Genomic DNA, 18,565 nt, shown 5'->3' with positions numbered 1-18,565 from the left:
AAATCAGTCAGGGCGAGAGAGAATCATTGATCAGCTGCCTTCTGCATGCTCCACACTGGGAATTGACCCGCCACCCAGGCATGTGTCCTGACTGGGAATCGAACTGTGACTTCCTGGTTCATAGGTGGATGCTCAACCTCTGAGCCATGCCAGTTGGACCATACTCATATTCTTTTTATTTTCTTTTTCTTTTTGAAAACCCAGATTTATTGCGCGACTAATCACTGAAATCCTTAAGATGAACTGGATGCGGCAACAGCTGCCCTCTTGAGTTTAGGCGTTGTTCCTTCACAGAATCCATTCCTGAACCTGCAGTACAGGATTTTCAGGTGCCGCATGCGACCAGTCCCGGTCCTGTTCAGTCGTTTAGCCTTGGCACTCCAGTTATACTTCCTCTTGCGCTTGGCGGGGTATCGGCACTTGCCGCAGGTGGACTTCTGCAGGTGCTAGGCCTTGGAGCCCCAGCGGCGGCACAGCGTGTGCCTCTTGTTGCGGTGCTTGCCGAATGAGGACGTCCCCTTCGTCATCTTGCTTCTGCCGCGGAGACCAAAGAGCACTCATATTCTTGAGTAAGCAAATTGTCCTGGATATGTGTAGGGAAATCAGTTTGGCATGATGGATTGAACCATATTATGGAGGGCCACCAAGAATACTTCAGAATAAGGTGAACAGATCAGGAGATAAAGATGAAATATCAGGACGTTTTAGGAAGGAAATCAAAGCAAAGATGTGCTGGAAGAGGGTCCCTCTGCCAGTAGAGAGTAGCATGGATTGCAGAGGGAACGAAAGCAAAACAAGGCTGTCATAGGAGCCTATGTCAATAGTCAAGCCGAGGGGTAGGGAGATCAGATGTGGATGACAGAGACATTGCTAAGAGATCTACAGGACTTGGGAACTGAGGACTCATCCAGGGACAGAGAAAGGAGTCAACCAAGAATCCAAGACTTTCAGCCTATAGCAGCTGTAAGGATGGAGGAAGTGACAGAAATCAAGAGTCAAAAGTAGCTATTGGCCCTGCCAGGGGAGCTCAGTTGGTTAGACTGTCATCCAGATAAAAGGTTGTGGGTTCAACCAATGAATGAATAAAATAAGTGGAGCAACAAAAGATCTCTCTCTCTCTCTCTTTCTCTCTCTCTCCCCTTCCTTCCTCTCTCCCTAAAATCAATCAAATAAAAAAAAAAAAAAAGAAAGAACAAGAAGTAGTTATGGCTAAAGTATAGGAATGGGATGCAACATGCTGAGCTGGATTTGAGCTACCACGGTATATTGATTTTGAATTGGCAGGGGTGCAGCAGGCAGAGAAACCTAGCCAGGCAATTGGAAAACCGACATGGTACATGGAGGAGAGGGCAAGGACCCAAATAAGAAGGGATAGCGATCTGCATGGGATTTTGAAGATGGGAGAGGTGTCTGGAAGGAGGCAGGAACTTGGGTATAGGCTGGTGCAGGGACGGGAGAAAAGGTGTCGCAACCAAGAGGCTGCCTGCCATCTGCCTCAGCTCAAGTATGGAGTGGAGTCGGAATAGGGCTGAGCAAAGCTTGGGACTGAGAAGAGTCCAAAAAAGACAACGGGGAAGTAACTGGTGGCAGTCCAGCTTTTCCGTAGGAAGTCAGGGCCACTGTCAGAGTGAGGAGTGAGTCCTGAAGGGGAGGCGGCGGCGCAGCGAAGAGAAGGTAGGACGGCTGGAGGCGAGGAGATTGGAGGAACGTCGGTTGCCAGTGTCTGAGGACCTACAGGCTGCATGCCCCCCAGTGTCTAGATTTCTGCTTTTCACATCACGAAATGAGGTGCCGCACGACGAGGATTACTATCTCGATGGGTGATAAGGTGGCTGCTTCCAGGTAAGCCAGTGGTTCTCAACCTTCCCAATGCCCCGACCCTTTAAATACAGTTCCTCATGTTGTGACCCAACCATAAAATTATTATTATTATTTTTAATTTTTTAAAAATATATTTTATTGATTTTTTACAGAGAGGAAAGGAGAGAGAGAGAGTTAGAAACATCGATGAGCGAGAAACATCGATCAGCTGCCTCCTGCACATCTCCCACTGGGGATGTGCCCGCAACCCAGGTACATGCCCTTGACCGGAATCGAACCTGGGACCTTTCAGTCCGCAGGTCGATGCTCTATCCACTGAGCCAAACCGGTTTCGGTGAGACCCAACCATAAAATTATTTTCGTCACCACTTCATAACTGTAATTTTGCTACTGTTATGAATCGTAATGTAAATATCTGATATGCAGGATGTATTTAGGCGACCCCTGTGAAAGGGTCATTGGACCCAAAGGTTGAGAACCGCTGACAGAGGCAGCTGCCCGCAGTGGCTGGATACACCCCTTCGCCCCGCCCCGCCCCGCCTCCGCCCCCGCCACTGGGACATTCTGCGCAGGCGCGCGGAGGTGGGGGCGGAGCGGCAGTGCGGGCGGAAGTGGAGTCCGCAGCGCCTTAGGAAAGGGGCCCGGGAGGAAACCACTCTGCGGCCGTCTGCGGACGGTGTAGCTGTGCCGAGGCCGCCATGAACCGGCTCCAAGATGACTATGACCCCTACGCAGTTGAAGAGCCCAGCGATGAGGAGCCGGCTTTGAGCAGGTGCGCCCCGGCTCCGCCCGGCCCCAGGCCTCGGCCGCGGCCCGGCCGTAGCCTCCTCCCTGCGCCGCGCCGGCCGGTCTGTGCGGACCCTCGGCCCAGCGGCTCGGCCCGTGTCGCGCCCGCTGTCGCCTGCGGGCCGCCGAGGGGAGTTCGGGGGAGGCCTTGCAGCCTCGGGGGAGGCGGGGCCGACAGGGGAAGGGGGCTGTTCGGGAATCCCGCGTAAGTCTTCCAGAGCCGTGTGATCGCATCCTGCCTCTGCAGCTTACGGGCAGTGTGAGCCAAGGCAAGTCGCTTCTCCTCGGTTTCTCATCTATAAGAAGGAACTATAATAAATATGTCGTAAGTATGTTGTAAGGGTCGTGTCACTTGATGTGAGCTGACCAGCTAGAAGACTAACATGCCATAAACAGAAACAAGGGGATATTTAGCAGGGTTTTTCTGAGCACCTGTTATGTGCTTGCTCTGGGCTACAGAGACCAGTCATAAGATTTTTGCCTTTTACAGGTTTACAGTATAGTAGGGGAAATAATACACTTACCTTGCAAGATATATATCTGGGAAATAAGCATGTATCTCGGAAGAGCATTGTAGAAAACGATCTTAGCTAGGCACCGACGAGGTTTTCGTGGGAATTTCCAAAAAGGAAGGACGTATCCTACCTGAGGGAAACTTGCAGTTTTGTTGGCAATAGATTTCCAGGCAAATTTAAGCCATTTGAGAGCTGTCAGCAGATCCTACTTATAACTTTAAAACATTTCGTCGGATTGAGCTTTCTGTGAAACTGTCCTACTTTTTTTTTTTTTTTAAATATATTTTATTGATTTTTTACAGAGAGGAAGGAAGAGAGACAGAGAGTTAGGAACATCGATGAGAGAGAAACATCGATCAGCTGCCTCCTACACATCTCCCACTGGGGATGTGCCCGCAACCCAGGTACATGCCCTTGACCGGAATCGAACCCGGGACCCTTCAGTCCGCAGGCCGATGCTCTATCCACTGAGCCAAACCGGTTTCGGCAAACTGTCCTACTTTCAATCACAGTGTTTCCTTCCATTATCCTGGGGAGGGTCCTAGGCATGGGGATCCGGCTGCTGCGAAGGTCTCTGCTGTGGGGAGTGAGGATGGATTCCAGGATTCCCTGTGGAAGTTGACTTAAAGGGTCAGGTCTGTGAAAGGAGGTAGATACAGGCTTCAATTAGTAATTCAGTTTGATTGGAATAGAGAAGTGTTTCCTGGACTTGAGTTATTCTGCCATTACCATTTCCATAGGCACTTGTGTTATTTATTTAACATTTTTCTTTAAGTCAATTTACATTTTTGTAGTTAAGTATCTTCAAGAAAGCTTTATAATCCTGACACTTGTCACTTGTAAAGTAATGAAAAAAATAAATACTATGAAAACAAAACAATGCTTTAAGGCAGTATTGTCTGCTTGAGGCTCTGAATCCAATGCTTGTTTTAAAAAGGGAGATGTGTTAGAGAGGTAAGAGGTATCTGTCAGGATTTGATTTTACTCCTCTTTATAAGATACTATTTTATAGCCTGTCACTGTTTCATGGAAGCTGGCGGAAGAGCTGAGACTCCTGGGTTACAGAAAACTCACAGCACAGCAGGCAGCATGAACATTATGTTGGTGTTGGTTGCTCTCCCTCACTTCAGCAGAGGTTATGCAAAGAGACCAAGACGGATGCTAACATTCGGTGGATTGGTATCCTGGCTGAGGACTACTTGAGCTTAGAATCTACCTCTTTGACAGCAGGCAGTAGATAAGCCTGCTCTTTGTCCTGGGAAGGGACATGTCCTCATCCATCAAGTTTTTTTTTTGTTTTGTTTTTTGTTTTTTTTTTTTTTTTTTTTTTACTGCAAACAACCCTGAAAAGTGGCCTGGGTAAAGAGTGTTGTGAACCTTGCATGCTAGCATACTCAACAAGAATATGCAGGGCCCATGACATTGCCTTGACTCGCAGTGCAAATGCTGAGACTTTTGAAATAATCACAAAGATTGAAGAAAATTTGCAAAAAAGAATAACACTCTTGCCTTGTGTTTTAATTTTTTAAATTAAACATTTTGTTCTTACAAATAGATTCACATGTTGTTGTAAGAAATAATACAGAGAGATTGTGCCCCCTTTACTCAGTTTCCCCCAATGTTAACATATTGCAAAACTAGTACAATATCACAACCGGGATATTGACATGAATACAGTCAAGTTACAGGACATTTCCATCAGCATGAGGATCGTTCATTTTCCCCACTTCCCGCTCCCCATGCCCCACTTAACCTCTGGTAACTGCTAGTGTGTCCTCCATTTCTATAATTTTGTCCTTTTCAAAAAATATGTAAGTGGAATTCTGCGTAGGTAACCTTTTGGAGTTGGCTTTTTTCACTCAGCACAGTTCTCTGGAGATTCACCCCCATTGTTTTGGTATTAATAGTTCATTTCTTTTTTACTGCTGAGTAATAGTCTGTGCTTCACCAGTCACTCGTTGAAGGACATCTTCCAAGTTTAGACTATTGTGAATAAAACTGCTGTAAACATGCATGTATAGGTTTTTTTAAACTTCACCTGTGGACATTTTTCCCATTGATTTTTAGAGAGAGTGGAAGGGAGAGGGAAAGACAGAGAGAACACTGATGAGAGAGAGACACATTGACTGGTTGCCTCCTGCATGCCCCTGACCACGGCCGCTGGCTCCCGAGGTACATGCCCTGGACTGGAATCGAACCAGGGACCCTTCAGTCCACAGGCCAACGCTCTGTCCACTGAGCCAAACTGGCTAGGGCCATGTATAGGTTTTTGTGTGCATATGCATTTTCATTTCTCTGGGATAAATGCCCAGGAGTTCAATTGCTGGTTGTATGGTAATTGTATGTTTAGTCTTATAAGAAACTGTCACGCTGTTTTCCATAGTGGTTGTACCATTTTACATTCCCACTAGCAGTGGCTTTAGTATTCTTTAGTGGGCCATCGTCTATTCTGCTGCTCATTAAAATAATCTATGTCCCACACTTTGGAAACACTTAAATATAGACTAGATCGGGATTTCTCAACCTTGGCAGCATTGACATCTTGGGTTAAAATTAATTGTTGTGAATTGGATTTTTCTGATTTACTTTCTGCTAGAGGCTCAAAAGCATTGTTTAGAAGGCAAAACTAGAGAACCAAAAACCAAGAATAGTTAGTAAGTATTCATCAGACCATGAGTAACTGAGCATTATTTATATACTGTTGATTGTATTAGAACTGTTTTGGGCATTTCAGATATTTGTGCTGATATCTGGTTTAATTTTGTCCCATTCCTATTGATGGGGAAACCCAGGCACAGAAAGCCAAGTAAATTGGCAGAAATTGCTCAGGAGAATTTGAGATATAATTTAGTTTTCTCTCTCTTTATAGTTCTCTGCAGCACTGTGCCTTTTATTTTTTTTATTTTTAAATATATTTTTATTGATTTCAGAGAGGAAGGGAGAGGGAGAGACAGAAATATCAATGATGAGAGAGAATCATTGATTGGCTGCTTCCTGCACACCCCCTACTGGGGACGAGCCCGGAAACCTTGGCATGTGCCCTGACTGGGAATTGAACTGTGACCCCCTGGTTCTTAGGTTGACACTCAACCACTGAACCACACCGGCTGGGCATTTTAGGTTTAATTTAAATGTCTTGAGTTTTAAAACACTGTGGAGTAAATTTTTCATTGCTGAAAAAATTAGAATTGGTGCAATCCTGGAAAGCAGTGTGATAATTCAAGAAGTCAGATGTTTGTATCCAATTCTAGACATTCATCCTAAGGAATTAAACAAAGTTATATGTACAAAGATGTTCATTATAGTGTTTAATAGCAAAGAGCTAGAAATAAGTGTACAGCTTTTACAAGAGGAAGTGTTATGCTAACATTAAAAAATATATTTGGAAATATGCAAAATGGTTGATCTATTAAGTGAGAATAGCTCTATGTAATATGCCAGATAAATCAAATGCAACCTTATAAACTTAAACTTGTTGGGCAGTGAGGTGATGGGAGTTGTAAGTTATTTTAATTCTTTAATATTCATATTCTTTATGATTTAAATTTATATTAGTTCTGAAGATGAAGTGGATGTGCTTTTACATGGAACTCCTGACCAAAAACGAAAACTCATCAGAGAATGTCTTACTGGAGAAAGTGAATCTAGTGAAGATGAATTTGAAAAAGAAATGGAAGCTGAATTAAATTCCACCATAAAAACAATGGAAGTCAAATTATCCTCCCTGGAAACAGGTAAACTTTTAGTTAGATTTCAATAAAGGTATTTTTCCAAGCTCCGTATGGGCAAGAACCTTGTTTGTGCTCTTTTGTGTCCCCAGAACCCTCAGTAGGTACTCAGTAAGTAAGTAAATAAATAAATACCATATATATGTATGTATTTTTAAATGGATAAGCTAAATTTTTGCCGGAACTGGTTTGGCTCAGTGGATGGAGCATCGGCCTGCGGACTGAGAGGTCCCGGGTTCGATTCCGGTCAAGGGCATGTACCTGGGTTGCGGGCACATCCCCAGTGGGAGATGTGCAGGAGGCAGCTGATCGATGTTTCTCTCTCATCGATGTTTCTAACTCTCTATCTCTCTCCTTTCCTCTCTGTAAAAAATCAATAAAATATATTAAAAAAAAATAAATGGATAAGCTAAATTTTTTAAAAAAATTCTTATTGATTTTTTAAAATAATATATTTTTATTGATTTCAGAGAGAAGGGGAGAGGGAGAGAGAGAGAGAGAAACTGAGAGAGAATCATTGATCCGCTGCCTCCTGCATGCTCTCTACTGGGGATCAAGCCCACAACCTGGTCCTGTGCCCTTGACTGGAATTGAACCTGGGACCCTTCAGTTTGCAGGCCGATGCTCTATCCACTGAGGCAAACCAGCTAGGGCAGTGGTTCTCAACCTTCTGGCCCTTTAAATACAGTTCCTCATGTTGTGACCCAACCATAAAATTATTTTCGTTGCTACTTCATAACTGTAATGTTGGTACTGTTGTGAATTGTAATGTAAATATCTGATATGCAGGATGGTCTTAGGCGACCCCTGTGAAAGGGTCATTCGACCGCCAAAGGGGTCACGACCCACAGGTTGAGAACCTCTGAGCTAGGGCTTTTTTTTTTTTTTTTTTTTTTTAAGAGAGTGGGGAAGGGACAGAGAGAGAGATACATTAATGTGAGAGGGAAACATTGATTGGCTGCCTTCTGCATGCCCCCTACCCAGGATTGAGCCCAAAACCCATGCATGTTCCCTGACTGGGAATCTAACCAGCAATCGTTTGGTGCCTGGGACAACGCCCAGCCAGCTGAGCCACATGGGCTAGGGCAACTCAGAAAATATTTATTGAGTAAATGGATAAATGTGTTTGGCAACCTGAGCATAGTTTTCTTTGATGACTAGTGAAGAAGTTTTCTGTGTTGTTAGAAAGATATTATTTAATACTGTTTATTTGCATAATTTCCTTTTGTAATTTTTACCCCAGGAGAAAAAAATAAGCAGGTTTATAGAAGTATATTTAGGGTTATATAGCACTGTCAGCACAAATTCCTATCTTATTAAGTAATGAAACAGTACATTTTCATATGTAAACTGTATCTAACTCAAACACTGATTTGTGATAGTAGGACTCCTTAGCATTGGTTTCCATGTTGATATGCTATGCATTAACTGTGAAGAAAGTGTATCCTATCTAATAAAAGACAAAAAGGATAATTGACCGTACCTTTGCTGTGCTTCCCATGGGCTAATCAGGGTGATATGCAAATTAACTGCCCAGAAAGATGGTGGTTAACCGCCAACAAAATTGGCGGTTAATTTGCATACGTAGCCACAATGATGGGAGGCGAAAGGGGAAGGATGGTGATCAGAAACCCAGGCAGCAGGCAAGAGCCGGGAGGCAGGGCAAAGGCAGACCCCCAGGGGACACACACACACACACACACACACACACACACACACACGGGACACCTGCTCCGAGCCTCTGCTGCCAGACGATGGCCGTCAGTAGGACATCCACTGAGGGCTCCCGGACTGAGGGGCAGGCTGGGCTGAGGGAACCCCACCCCCAGTGCACGAATTTCGTGCACCGGGCCTTTAGTATGATAATAAAAGCAAAAGCAGATTTTAAGAGGAAGAATTAGGATGCAGGCATATGATGACATAAATATAGGTAATGTCATAGCACTAGGCACAAATGAGTCCTTGAGTCATTCCCCTGCCTCTCTGTAGAGCTCTTACTCTCTTTCCCCTGAACTTCCTTTAAAACAAGTTGTTTATTCCCTGTTCTCCACAGTATATTGCATGGCTGAAAGGCAGAGCTATGTATGCTGGCAACCTGAAAATAGGTTATTTAATTAGATTTGTGGGAAGGGAGAGAAAAAATAATCCCATGATCTGGAACATTTAATCAGGAGGGGCAGCTCTCTGTAATGCATGGGCACCAATCTAGTAAGTCATTGATTTGGAAATATTTTTCATCCAAATGAGATTGGGAATGAGTAGATATTACTTTGAAGTGATGGAAGAACATATGGAGATTTTTTCTTGTCAATTATGTAAGGTTTAGTTTGTAAACTTCCCTATGGTTTGAACAGGGTCTTCTTCAGGAAATGGGAAAGTTGGAACAGCTTCCACAAAGTACTATGATGATATATATTTTGATTCTGATTCTGAGGATGAAGACAAAACAAGTAAGTAAAATGTTTACCAGGTTTAGCAGTTATATTTTATGAAAAAAAGTTTATCTAGGAATTATTTTGTATTAGGATTTCCCTATGTTTGATTTTTTTTTCAAAGAAATTGCAGGCTGCTGATGTGAAAACAAAAGCAGGATCGATGAATAAGAACAGGTGTGGTACAAATATTGAACTGTAATGTTGTACACCTTGAAATATATATAACCTTGTATACCAATTTTACCACAAAAAAAAAAAAAAACAGATGGGAACGCATACATATGAGGACCAACACTGGCACTGTATAGGCACAACTCGGGAAAGGGCGAGTGTGTTCCAACTCAGGGCTCTTGGCCCCCCCTCTTCTCTCAGGTTTCCTAGCACAGCAACATTTGTTTTCACACCTGCTAATAGTTTCTATATTTTTTTTACCCCCCTTGCAGAATTCTCCCTAACTTGATTTAAAAAAATATATAATTTTATTGCTTTCAGAGAAGAAGAGAAAGGGAGAGAGAGTGTGAAACATCAGTGATGAGAGAGAATCATTGATTGACTGCCTTCTGCACACCCCACACTGGGGATCAAGCCCACAACCAGGGCATGTGCCCCCAACCAGAACCCTTCAGTCCTCAGGCCAACGCTCTATCCACTGAGTCAAACCAGCTAGGGCTCGTTTTTTCTTAAAAATTAACCTCTATTCTTTGGAATTGGTTTTGTATAAAATTTGAGTGAAGATGAACATACTGACAAGACCCGAAACTAATTTACTATATCAGTAATTACACTGGAATACACAAATAATAAATTTATTTGGTAAAGTAATAATTTTATATATTATTAAATATTGACGTGCTCAAGCATGCTTCAGTCCACAGGCCGACGCTCTAGCCACTGAGCCAAATGTACTTCATCCTCAAGTACATTTTAAAAGTCTAGTACATATGGATGACCATATTTTTTTCCATTCACTTGAAATTTTTTTTTTATGATTTCAGTAGTATTTTATATATGGGAACTTGTAGAAAATTTAGATGTCAAAAATAGTTTCTATTCTTGCTTTGCTTTGAGTAGCCTTTTTGGACTCAGAATTTTCATTATTTAAATACCAGTTTGAGATACCAGTTTTCAGTGAAAAAAGTTTTGCCTCCTCTGTCATCTTCTTTTTAATGCCTTGTTAATTGGGCAAGAACGGTACTTGGAGGAATAGTTAAAATTTTTTAAAAGGAAAATATAAATAGAAAAAATATGTAGCTTAGGAAATGGGATTCTTCATTCTGTATTAAAAAGGTATGAACTTTAACCCTGGCTGGTTTGCTCATGGTGAGTGTAGCCTGAGGACTGAAAGGTCTTGGGTTCGATTCCAGGTCATGTTCTTCGGTTGCAGGTTCCCCAGTCCCGGTTGCAGGTTCCCCAGTCCCGGTAGGGGTGCGTGCAGGAGGCTGCCAATTGATGTGTCTCTCACATAGATGTTTCTCCCCCTCCCTTTCCTCTCCCCCTCCCCTGTCTCCCTCCCCTTTCCCGTTCCCCTCCTCTCCCCCTCTCCTCTCCCTCCCCTCCCTCTCCCCTCCCTCTCCCTTTCTCTCTCCATTCCACTCTCTTTAGAAATCAATGGAAAAAATATCCTCAGGTGAGGATTTAAAAAAAAAGTGTGAACTTTAGACTTGCTACTTAGCCATATTCTTAACATTTTTGAAATTAGCACAGGTGACCAAGAGAAAAAAGAAGAAACGACACAGGATTCTAACAAATGATGAATTACTGTATGATCCTGAAAAAGATAACAGAGATCAGGCCTGGGTTGATGCACGGAGAAGAGGGTAAGAACTTAAATTTAATATTTAGAATCTTGAGAGAAAATGATTAAAAGATAATCTCACTATATTCACATTTTGAATGTATATGTATGCTTATATAGATGGACATAAAGAAGTTTGAGAACAAACTGCTGAATACTTGATTTTGAAAATAAAGCAAATTTTAGTCAGAAAGTTGATTTTTAAAAAAAATATACATTTTATTGATTTTTTACAGAGAGGAAGGGAGAGGGATAGAGAGTTAGAAACATCGATGAGAGAGAAACATCGATCAGCTGCCTCCTGCACACTCCCTACTGGGAATGTGCCTGCAACCAAGGTATATGCCCTTGACCGGAATCGAACCTGGGACTCTTCAGTCCACAGGCCGACGCTAGCCACTGAGCCAAACTGGTCAGGGCAGAAAGTTGATTTTTAAAAAAGCTTTTGAATATAAACTGTTATAGTCAGTCTCTTCATTCAAGAACCAAAAATGGCCCTGGCTGGCTTGGCTCGGTGGATAGAGCGTTGACCTGCAGACTGAAGGGTCGCGGGTTTGATTCCGATCAGGGGCATGTGCCTGGGTTGTGGGCTTGATCTCCAGTGTGGGGGGCATGCTGGAGGCAGCTGATCAGTGATTCTCTCTCATCATTGATGTTTCTCTCTCTCTCTCCCTCTCCTTCTCAGAAATAAAAAAAAAATACATTAAAAAAAAAAGAACCAAAATGAATAAAAAAATATAGACACAATTTAAATCTACTGTGGTTTTTGGAAGGAAGTCACTATGTGCAGCCCAGACCTAAGGAGTAGTGAGTTATGAGGGAGAGTATCTTTGTAAGTTATTTGTGATTCTTCCGTATGGGAGATTGTCTCTTCTTCCTCGTTTATGTATTCAGTCATTTACATCAGCATGGACTCACGAGAACTTATACTTTGGGTTAAAATCCAATACTATTTTTTTTTTTTAAATCTAATTGCTTTAGTTTTGGCCATTGGGAGTGCTTTCAGTTGGCTCCTGTGCCCCTTAGACATACCTACTGCATTGGGTTTTTCTTTTCTTTTTTTTCCTAAATATATTTTTATTGATTTCAGAGAGGAAGGGAGAGGGAGCGAGGTATAGAAACATCAATGATGAGAGATGCGCATTGATCGGCTGCCTCCTGCATGCCCCACACTAGGGATCAAGCCCAAAATCCAGGCATATGCCCTGACTGGGAATCAAACCATGACCTCCTGGTTCATAGGTTGACTCTCAACCACAGAGCCAGGCTGGCTGGGCAGATTTTTCTTTTTTTTTCTTAGCACTTCCTTACTTTCTGGCACTACAAGATGCTTCAGGTTCATCTTGTGTGCCCCATTCCTAGAATTAACCAATTTTCTGAGGATTACTGATTACTTTTATTGGAGAGTAGCATTAGAAGTCAAGTTCTGGTTTTAATGTGTCCTCCCTCTACTTTCATTTTCTGTTCAAGGTACCGTGGTTCTGCAATACAGAGGCCACGCCAGCAGCAGCAGCCTGTTCCTAATAGCGACGCTGTCTTGAATTGCCCTGCCTGCATGACCACACTGTGTCTCGATTGTCAAAGGTAACAGATAAAGGCTAACAATACGCACATACGCACACAACAATAAAAACACAACCTGGTGGGTCTTTTTTAAAATCTGAAGTAGACTTTTGAGGTAGTTAGGAATTCTGGGCTTGTGCCCTTGACCATAATCAAACCCGGGACCCTTCAGTCTGTAGGCTGATGTTCTCTCCACTGAGCCAAGCCAGCTAGGGCTGTTCTTTTACTATTGAGTTGTATGAGTTCCTTGTATATTTTCACTATAACTCCTTATCAGATAGTGTATGACTTGCAAATATTTTCTCCTGTTTTGTAGGTTATCTTTTTATTTTGTCGATTGTTTCTTTGCTATGCAGAAGCTTTTTAGTTTTATGTAGCCCTGCTTGTTTATTTTCGCTTTTATTGCTTGTGCTTTTGCTGTTAAATTAAAAAAAAACATTTCTAAGACAAAGGTTAAGGAGCTTTTCCGATTTTCTTCTAGGACAGTGGTTCTCAACCTTCTGGCTCTTTAAATACAGTTCCTCATGATGTGACCCAACCATAAAATTATTTTCGTTGCTACTTCATAACTGTAATGTTGCTACTGTTATGAATCGTAATGTAAATATCTGATATGCAGGATGGTCTTAGGCGACCCCTGTGAAAGGGTTGTTCGACCGCCAAAGGGGTCACGACCCACAAGTTGAGAACCGCTGTTCTAGGAGTTTTACAATTTCAGGCCTTATCTTTAAGTCTTTAATCCATTTAAAATTAATTTTTGTGAGTGGTGTATAATAGGCGTACAGTTTTATTCATTTGCATGTGAACATTTACTTTTCCCAATAGTGTTTATTGAAGAGACTTATCTTTTCCATATTGAATATTCTTGGCTTCCTTGTCAAATATTGGTTATATGTTGTGGCTTTATTTCTGGGCTCTCACTTGATCCTGTTCTGTTGATCTATGGGTCTATTTTTATGCCATTCCCATACTGTTTATGCCATTTCTATACTCTAGCTTTGAAATTAGGAAGTGTGATGCTTCCAGCTTTGCTCTTAATTTAAAAACAATATTTTTATTTCAGGGAGGAAGGGAGAAAGAGAGAGAGGTAGAAACATCAATGATGAGAGTGCATGCCCCCTCCTGGGGATTGAGCCACAACCTAGTCGTGTGCCATTGACCAGAATCGAACCTGGAACCTTTCAGTCTGCAGGCCAACACTCTATCCACTTAGCCAAACCAGCTAGGGCCAGCTTTGTTCTTCTTTTTCAAGATGACTTTGACAATTCAGAGTCTTTCATGGTTCCATATAAATTTTAGGATGGTTTTTTCTATTACTGTGAAAAATGCCATTGGAATTTTGATAGGGATTGCATTGAATCTATAGATGGCTTTGGGTAGTATGGATATTTTAACAATATTAATTCTTTCAGTCTCTGAACACAGGATATCTTTCAATTTATTTGTGTTGTTTTTTTTTCCTTCAATTTCTTTCATCAATGTCTTAGAGTTTTCAGTGTATAGATTTTTCACCTCCTTGGTTAAATTTATTCCTAAGTATTTTATTATTTTTGATGCTATTGTGAATAGGATTGTTTTCTTAATTTTTTTTTTCAGATAGTTGTTAATATATAGAAACACAATAGAGTTTTGTATATTAATTTTGTATTCTGCAACTTTACTGAATTTGTTTATTCTAATGTTTTTTTTTGATGGAGTCTTTAGGGTTTTTTTTATATATATATATGATTATGTCATCTGCAAACAGAGACAATTTCACTTCTTCCTTTCTTATTTGGATACCTTTTATTTCTTTTTCTTGCCTGATTGCTCTGGCCTGGACTTTCACTACTATGTTGGTTAGGAGTGGTGACAGTGAACTCTCTTACCTTGTTTTCCATTTTAATTATTTTAAGTGTACAATTCAGTGACATTAACTACAATCACCATATTGTGCAGCCATCACCACTATTTATTTCCAGAAGATTTTCGTCATTCTAAACAGAAACTGTGTATCCATTAAACAATAATTTCCCATTCTTCACCCGCACTGCCGCAGCCTCTGATAATTTCTGTTTTACTTTCCTTTTGGGATTGTTCATTGCTGGTGTGCAGAAATGCAGCAAACTTTTGCATGTTGATTTTGTACCCTACAACTCTGCTGACTTAGTTTATTAGCACTTATACTTTTTCTGTGTAATCTAGAGTTTTCTACATATAAGATCATGTCGTCTGTGAACAAAGATAACTTTACGTCTTCCTTTGTATACCTTTTATTTTATTTTTCTTACCAAATTGCTCTGATTATAATTTCCAATACTATGTTGAATAGAAGTGGTGGAAGCAGGTATTTTTGTCTTTTTTCTGATCTTAGAGGAAAAGTTTTCAGTCTTTCATCAGTGAGTATGATGCTAGCTATGGGTTTTTCATACGTGGTATTTATTTTATTGAGGAAATTTTCCTCTATTCCTAGCTTGTTGGGTATTTTATTTTATGTATTGTTTTAGAATCCTCACCTGAGGATATTTTTTCCATTTGATTTTCAGTCAGAGTGGAAGAGAGGGGAGAGAGAGAGCAACATTGATGTGAGAGAGACACATTGATTGGTTGCCTCCTGCACGTGCCCTGACATGGCCGGAACCCACAACCAAGGTATATGCCCTTGATGGAGAATTGAATCCTCGACCCTTTGGTCTGTGGGCCAACGCTCTAACAACTGAGCCAAATTGGCCAGGGCTTATTGGGTGTTTTTATCATGAAAGCATGTTGAATTTTATCAAATTTTCTGCATCATTTGAGATGATCAAGTTTTGCCCCCCCCCCCTTCATTCTATTAATCCAAATATAGTCATCCCTTGGTGTTGGAGGGAGATAGATTCCAGGCCATGCTCCCACCCCCTCCATCCCAGTGGATACTAAAATCTACGGATGCTCAAGTCCCTTATACTATGAAATAGCACAGAACAGTGCACACATTTTGGCCCTTGGCATTTATGGATTTCCAATTGCAGGTTGAAAATACTGTTTTCTATCTGCAATTGGTTGAATCTGAGGATGCAAAACTAGCAGACATGGAGGGTTGACTGTATACTGTCTACCTTTTTCTTTCCTCTTTTCCTCTATTGGTAGTCTTATAAATGCCTAGCTTAGTCCGTGTTCTCAATCAAGTTAACTGAAACTAAGTGATGCCGGAGCGGTGGATTTGCTCTAGGACAGTGATGGTGAACCTTTGAGCTGTCAGCATTTTGAAAAACCCTAATTTAATTCTGGTGCTGTGTCACATATAGAATTTTTTTGATATTTGCAACCATAGTAAAACAAAGACTTATATTTTTGATATTTAGATTATATATTTAAATGCCATTTAACAAAGAAAAATCAACCAAAAAAATGAGTTCGCGTGTCACTTCTGACACGCGTGTCATAGGTTCGCCATCACTACTCTAGGAGCTAATGAGGAGCTAGATACATGTTATTCTTATTCACTACCTGGAAGTTTCTGATCTGCAACAATTAACTTATGTACTTTCCATATGAACCCTTGAGCTTTTTGTATATAAATTGGACACCTAGAATATGTTTATGAAATGAAGAAAAAGTAAAATGTCTTTGTACTTAAGTTGCTTCTTTCAAATTAAACCATGTTTCAGGGTTTCTATACTCAAAAGAAGTTGCTTTATAATCTGACAGTAGAAATTTTCCTTGGTAAAAATTGTGTTCCACATTAATACAGGATTCCAATACAGTGGAGTATAAATGAAATTTTCATAGTCTTACTTGGAGAAGCACCAGCTTGCACAGTCTAAGTTACCAGTGGTGGTGGTGGTAGCGGAGGTCAACATTTGGACTAATGAAGGCATGACTGGAGTTCACTGTTTTTAGCCAGATATTTCTGTTGCATGAAATTTAAAGGGAAGAAAGTAAGGCAACTTATTAAGTGGGGAAAGAAGTAGAAAAATATTAAGTATTTGAGGGTAACAAAGGAAGCATTATCTTTTTTTTAATCCTCACCTGAGGATATGTTTATTGATTTTAGAGAGAGAGAGGGAGAGGAAGAGGCAGAAAGAGAAGCATCGATGTGAGAGAGAGACATTGATTGGTTGCTTCACGCACTTGTCCTGACCAGGGTCGGGATGGAACCTGCAACCCAAGTACATGCTGTTGGTGGTGTGCAGAATTGAACCCATGACCCTTTAGTGTGTGGGCCGTCTCTCTAACCATGTAGCAACATGAGCCAGGGCTCTTTAAGCCTTTAAAACTAGCTTTTACTGAAATGGTGACCAGAACGGCACCACTTGTAATGAGAGGAGGGCAGAGTCTCAGGTCACAATAGAAACAGCCAAAGATAATTTATTTATTTATTTATTTATTTATTTATTTTTTTAATATATTTTATTGATTTTTCACAGAGAGGAAGGGAGAGAGATAGAGAGTCAGAAACATCGATGAGAGAGAAACATCGATCAGCTGCCTCCTGCACATCTCCCACCGGGGACGTGCCCGCAACCCAGGTACATGCCCTTGACCGAAATCGAACCTGGGACCTTTCAGTCCGCAAGCCGACGCTCCATCCACTGAGCCAAACCGGTTTCGGCGATAATTTAAATATTACCTCTCAAGTTTCCTACAACTTATCTTTTTAAGTTTGAAGAGCAAATCAATTTTTTTTCCCTGAGGTAAAGTTACTTATGCACCATTATCTATTAACAAGTTTCTTCCTATTCTTAAAAAAAGCTCTTAACATTTCTGTAAGTTTCCCATTTTGTTCTTATATCTTTACTTTGGTTGGTATTTCAGTAATTTTTGGTGTCATATTTTATCTAAATGGATAACTATTAAAATAAAACATAAATATACATTCTCCATTTTATTTCCCTCTTAGGCATGAATCATACAAAACTCAGTATAGAGCAATGTTTGTGATGAATTGTTCTGTCAACAAAGAGGAGGTTCTAAGATATAAAACCCCAGAGAACAGGAAGAAAAAGCGAGGCCATAAGAAGATGCGGGCTAACCATGAAGATGCTGCAGAGCAGACAGATACAGAAGTGGAAGAAATCTATCACCCAGTTATGTGCACCGAATGTTCCACTGAAGTGGCAGTCTATGACAAGGATGAAGTCTTTCACTTTTTCAATGTTTTGGCAAGCCATTCCTAATAGCTAAGTTTGCATTTAATTGCCCAATACTGTATATAAGGCAAATATGACAGTTACTTTCCTCCTGCCTATTAAGTGACATTCTGAGTGGTTATTTGAGGAAGCAGTGTTTTATTTTTGAAAGAGAATGGTTACCAACCTTCACCTTTCCCCGTTCTTTAAAAAAATTTCCCCTAGCTCTGTTGAGACTGATTATTCAATCCCTTTTTGATGGACTTTGGAAACTTGGGGCTTTTTATTTATTAAAGTTCTTCAGAATTAAAGTGTTCTGGACTTGTAAGTAATCTGTTTTAGAGCGTTATTTTTTATTTTAGACATACCCTTGGTGTGATTAAACTGGAAACTATTTACTGACTTCTGTATGGATTGGTTTTGCTAAGAAGTATCTTTATTTTCCTTCTACCGCATAGGGTGGAGTGAATGTTTAGCAACTGTTACAATGACATGGAGTTAGTATTGCTGGCTGCTTTGAGTAATTAATGTAGGCTTCCTTAAAAGGATTGTACTTACTAGTATTTTAAACTTAATGAATTAACATAGTGAAATAGAAATTTGTGGTGAGGAAGAGCAGCCTCAGCCTCCAGCCATAGATTTAAAAATCCTCTTGCTGCCCCTTGTATCTGCTGTTTACTCCAGAATTTCTGTTGCTGGCAACCAGGTGTTTTTCTTGTTTTTGTTATTAAGTACATCAGTGATTTTCAACATTTTTTCCTCTCATGGCACACATAATCTAATTACTAAAATTCTGCTGCACACCAAAAAATATTTTTTGCTGATATGAAAA

The 18,565-nt window shown here is 40.9% G+C and overlaps 1 protein-coding gene and 1 pseudogene across 2 annotated transcripts; one reads left to right on the top strand and one right to left on the bottom strand.

Annotated features, from left to right (window-relative positions):
• Positions 1-233: 233 nt before the first annotated feature.
• Positions 234-527, bottom strand: LOC308513555 (large ribosomal subunit protein eL37-like; annotated as a pseudogene). The gene has a single exon. The product of its transcript is annotated as a large ribosomal subunit protein eL37-like (transcript).
• A 1,870-nt stretch (positions 528-2,397) lies between these two features.
• Positions 2,398-18,135, top strand: EAPP (E2F associated phosphoprotein). The gene is made up of 6 exons (XM_081090022.1): positions 2,398-2,593; positions 6,678-6,856; positions 9,205-9,300; positions 10,985-11,102; positions 12,551-12,664; positions 17,505-18,135. Exons 1-6 carry the CDS (start codon positions 2,520-2,522, stop codon positions 17,779-17,781), a joined length of 858 nt encoding a protein of 285 aa, XP_080946148.1. The 5' UTR covers positions 2,398-2,519; the 3' UTR covers positions 17,782-18,135.
• Positions 18,136-18,565: the final 430 nt, after the last annotated feature.

This window comes from Myotis nattereri (genome assembly GCF_964212035.1).
Source record: "Myotis nattereri genome assembly, chromosome: 1".
Taxonomy (NCBI): Eukaryota; Metazoa; Chordata; class Mammalia; order Chiroptera; family Vespertilionidae; genus Myotis; species Myotis nattereri.
This window is presented reverse-complemented; position numbering and strand designations above follow the sequence as displayed.

What these genes read in the sequence shown, in the direction of transcription:
- EAPP (XM_081090022.1), top strand. Translation starts at nt 2,520, where the DNA reads ATGAACCGGCTCCAAGATGACTATGACCCCTACGCAGTTGAAGAGCCC. An exon ending in GAGGAGCCGGCTTTGAGCAG is followed by an intron (nt 2,594 to 6,677) that starts GTGCGCCCCGGC and finishes AATTTATATTAG; the next exon opens with TTCTGAAGATGAAGTGGATG. An exon ending in CTGTGTCTCGATTGTCAAAG is followed by an intron (nt 12,665 to 17,504) that starts GTAACAGATAAA and finishes TTTCCCTCTTAG; the next exon opens with GCATGAATCATACAAAACTC.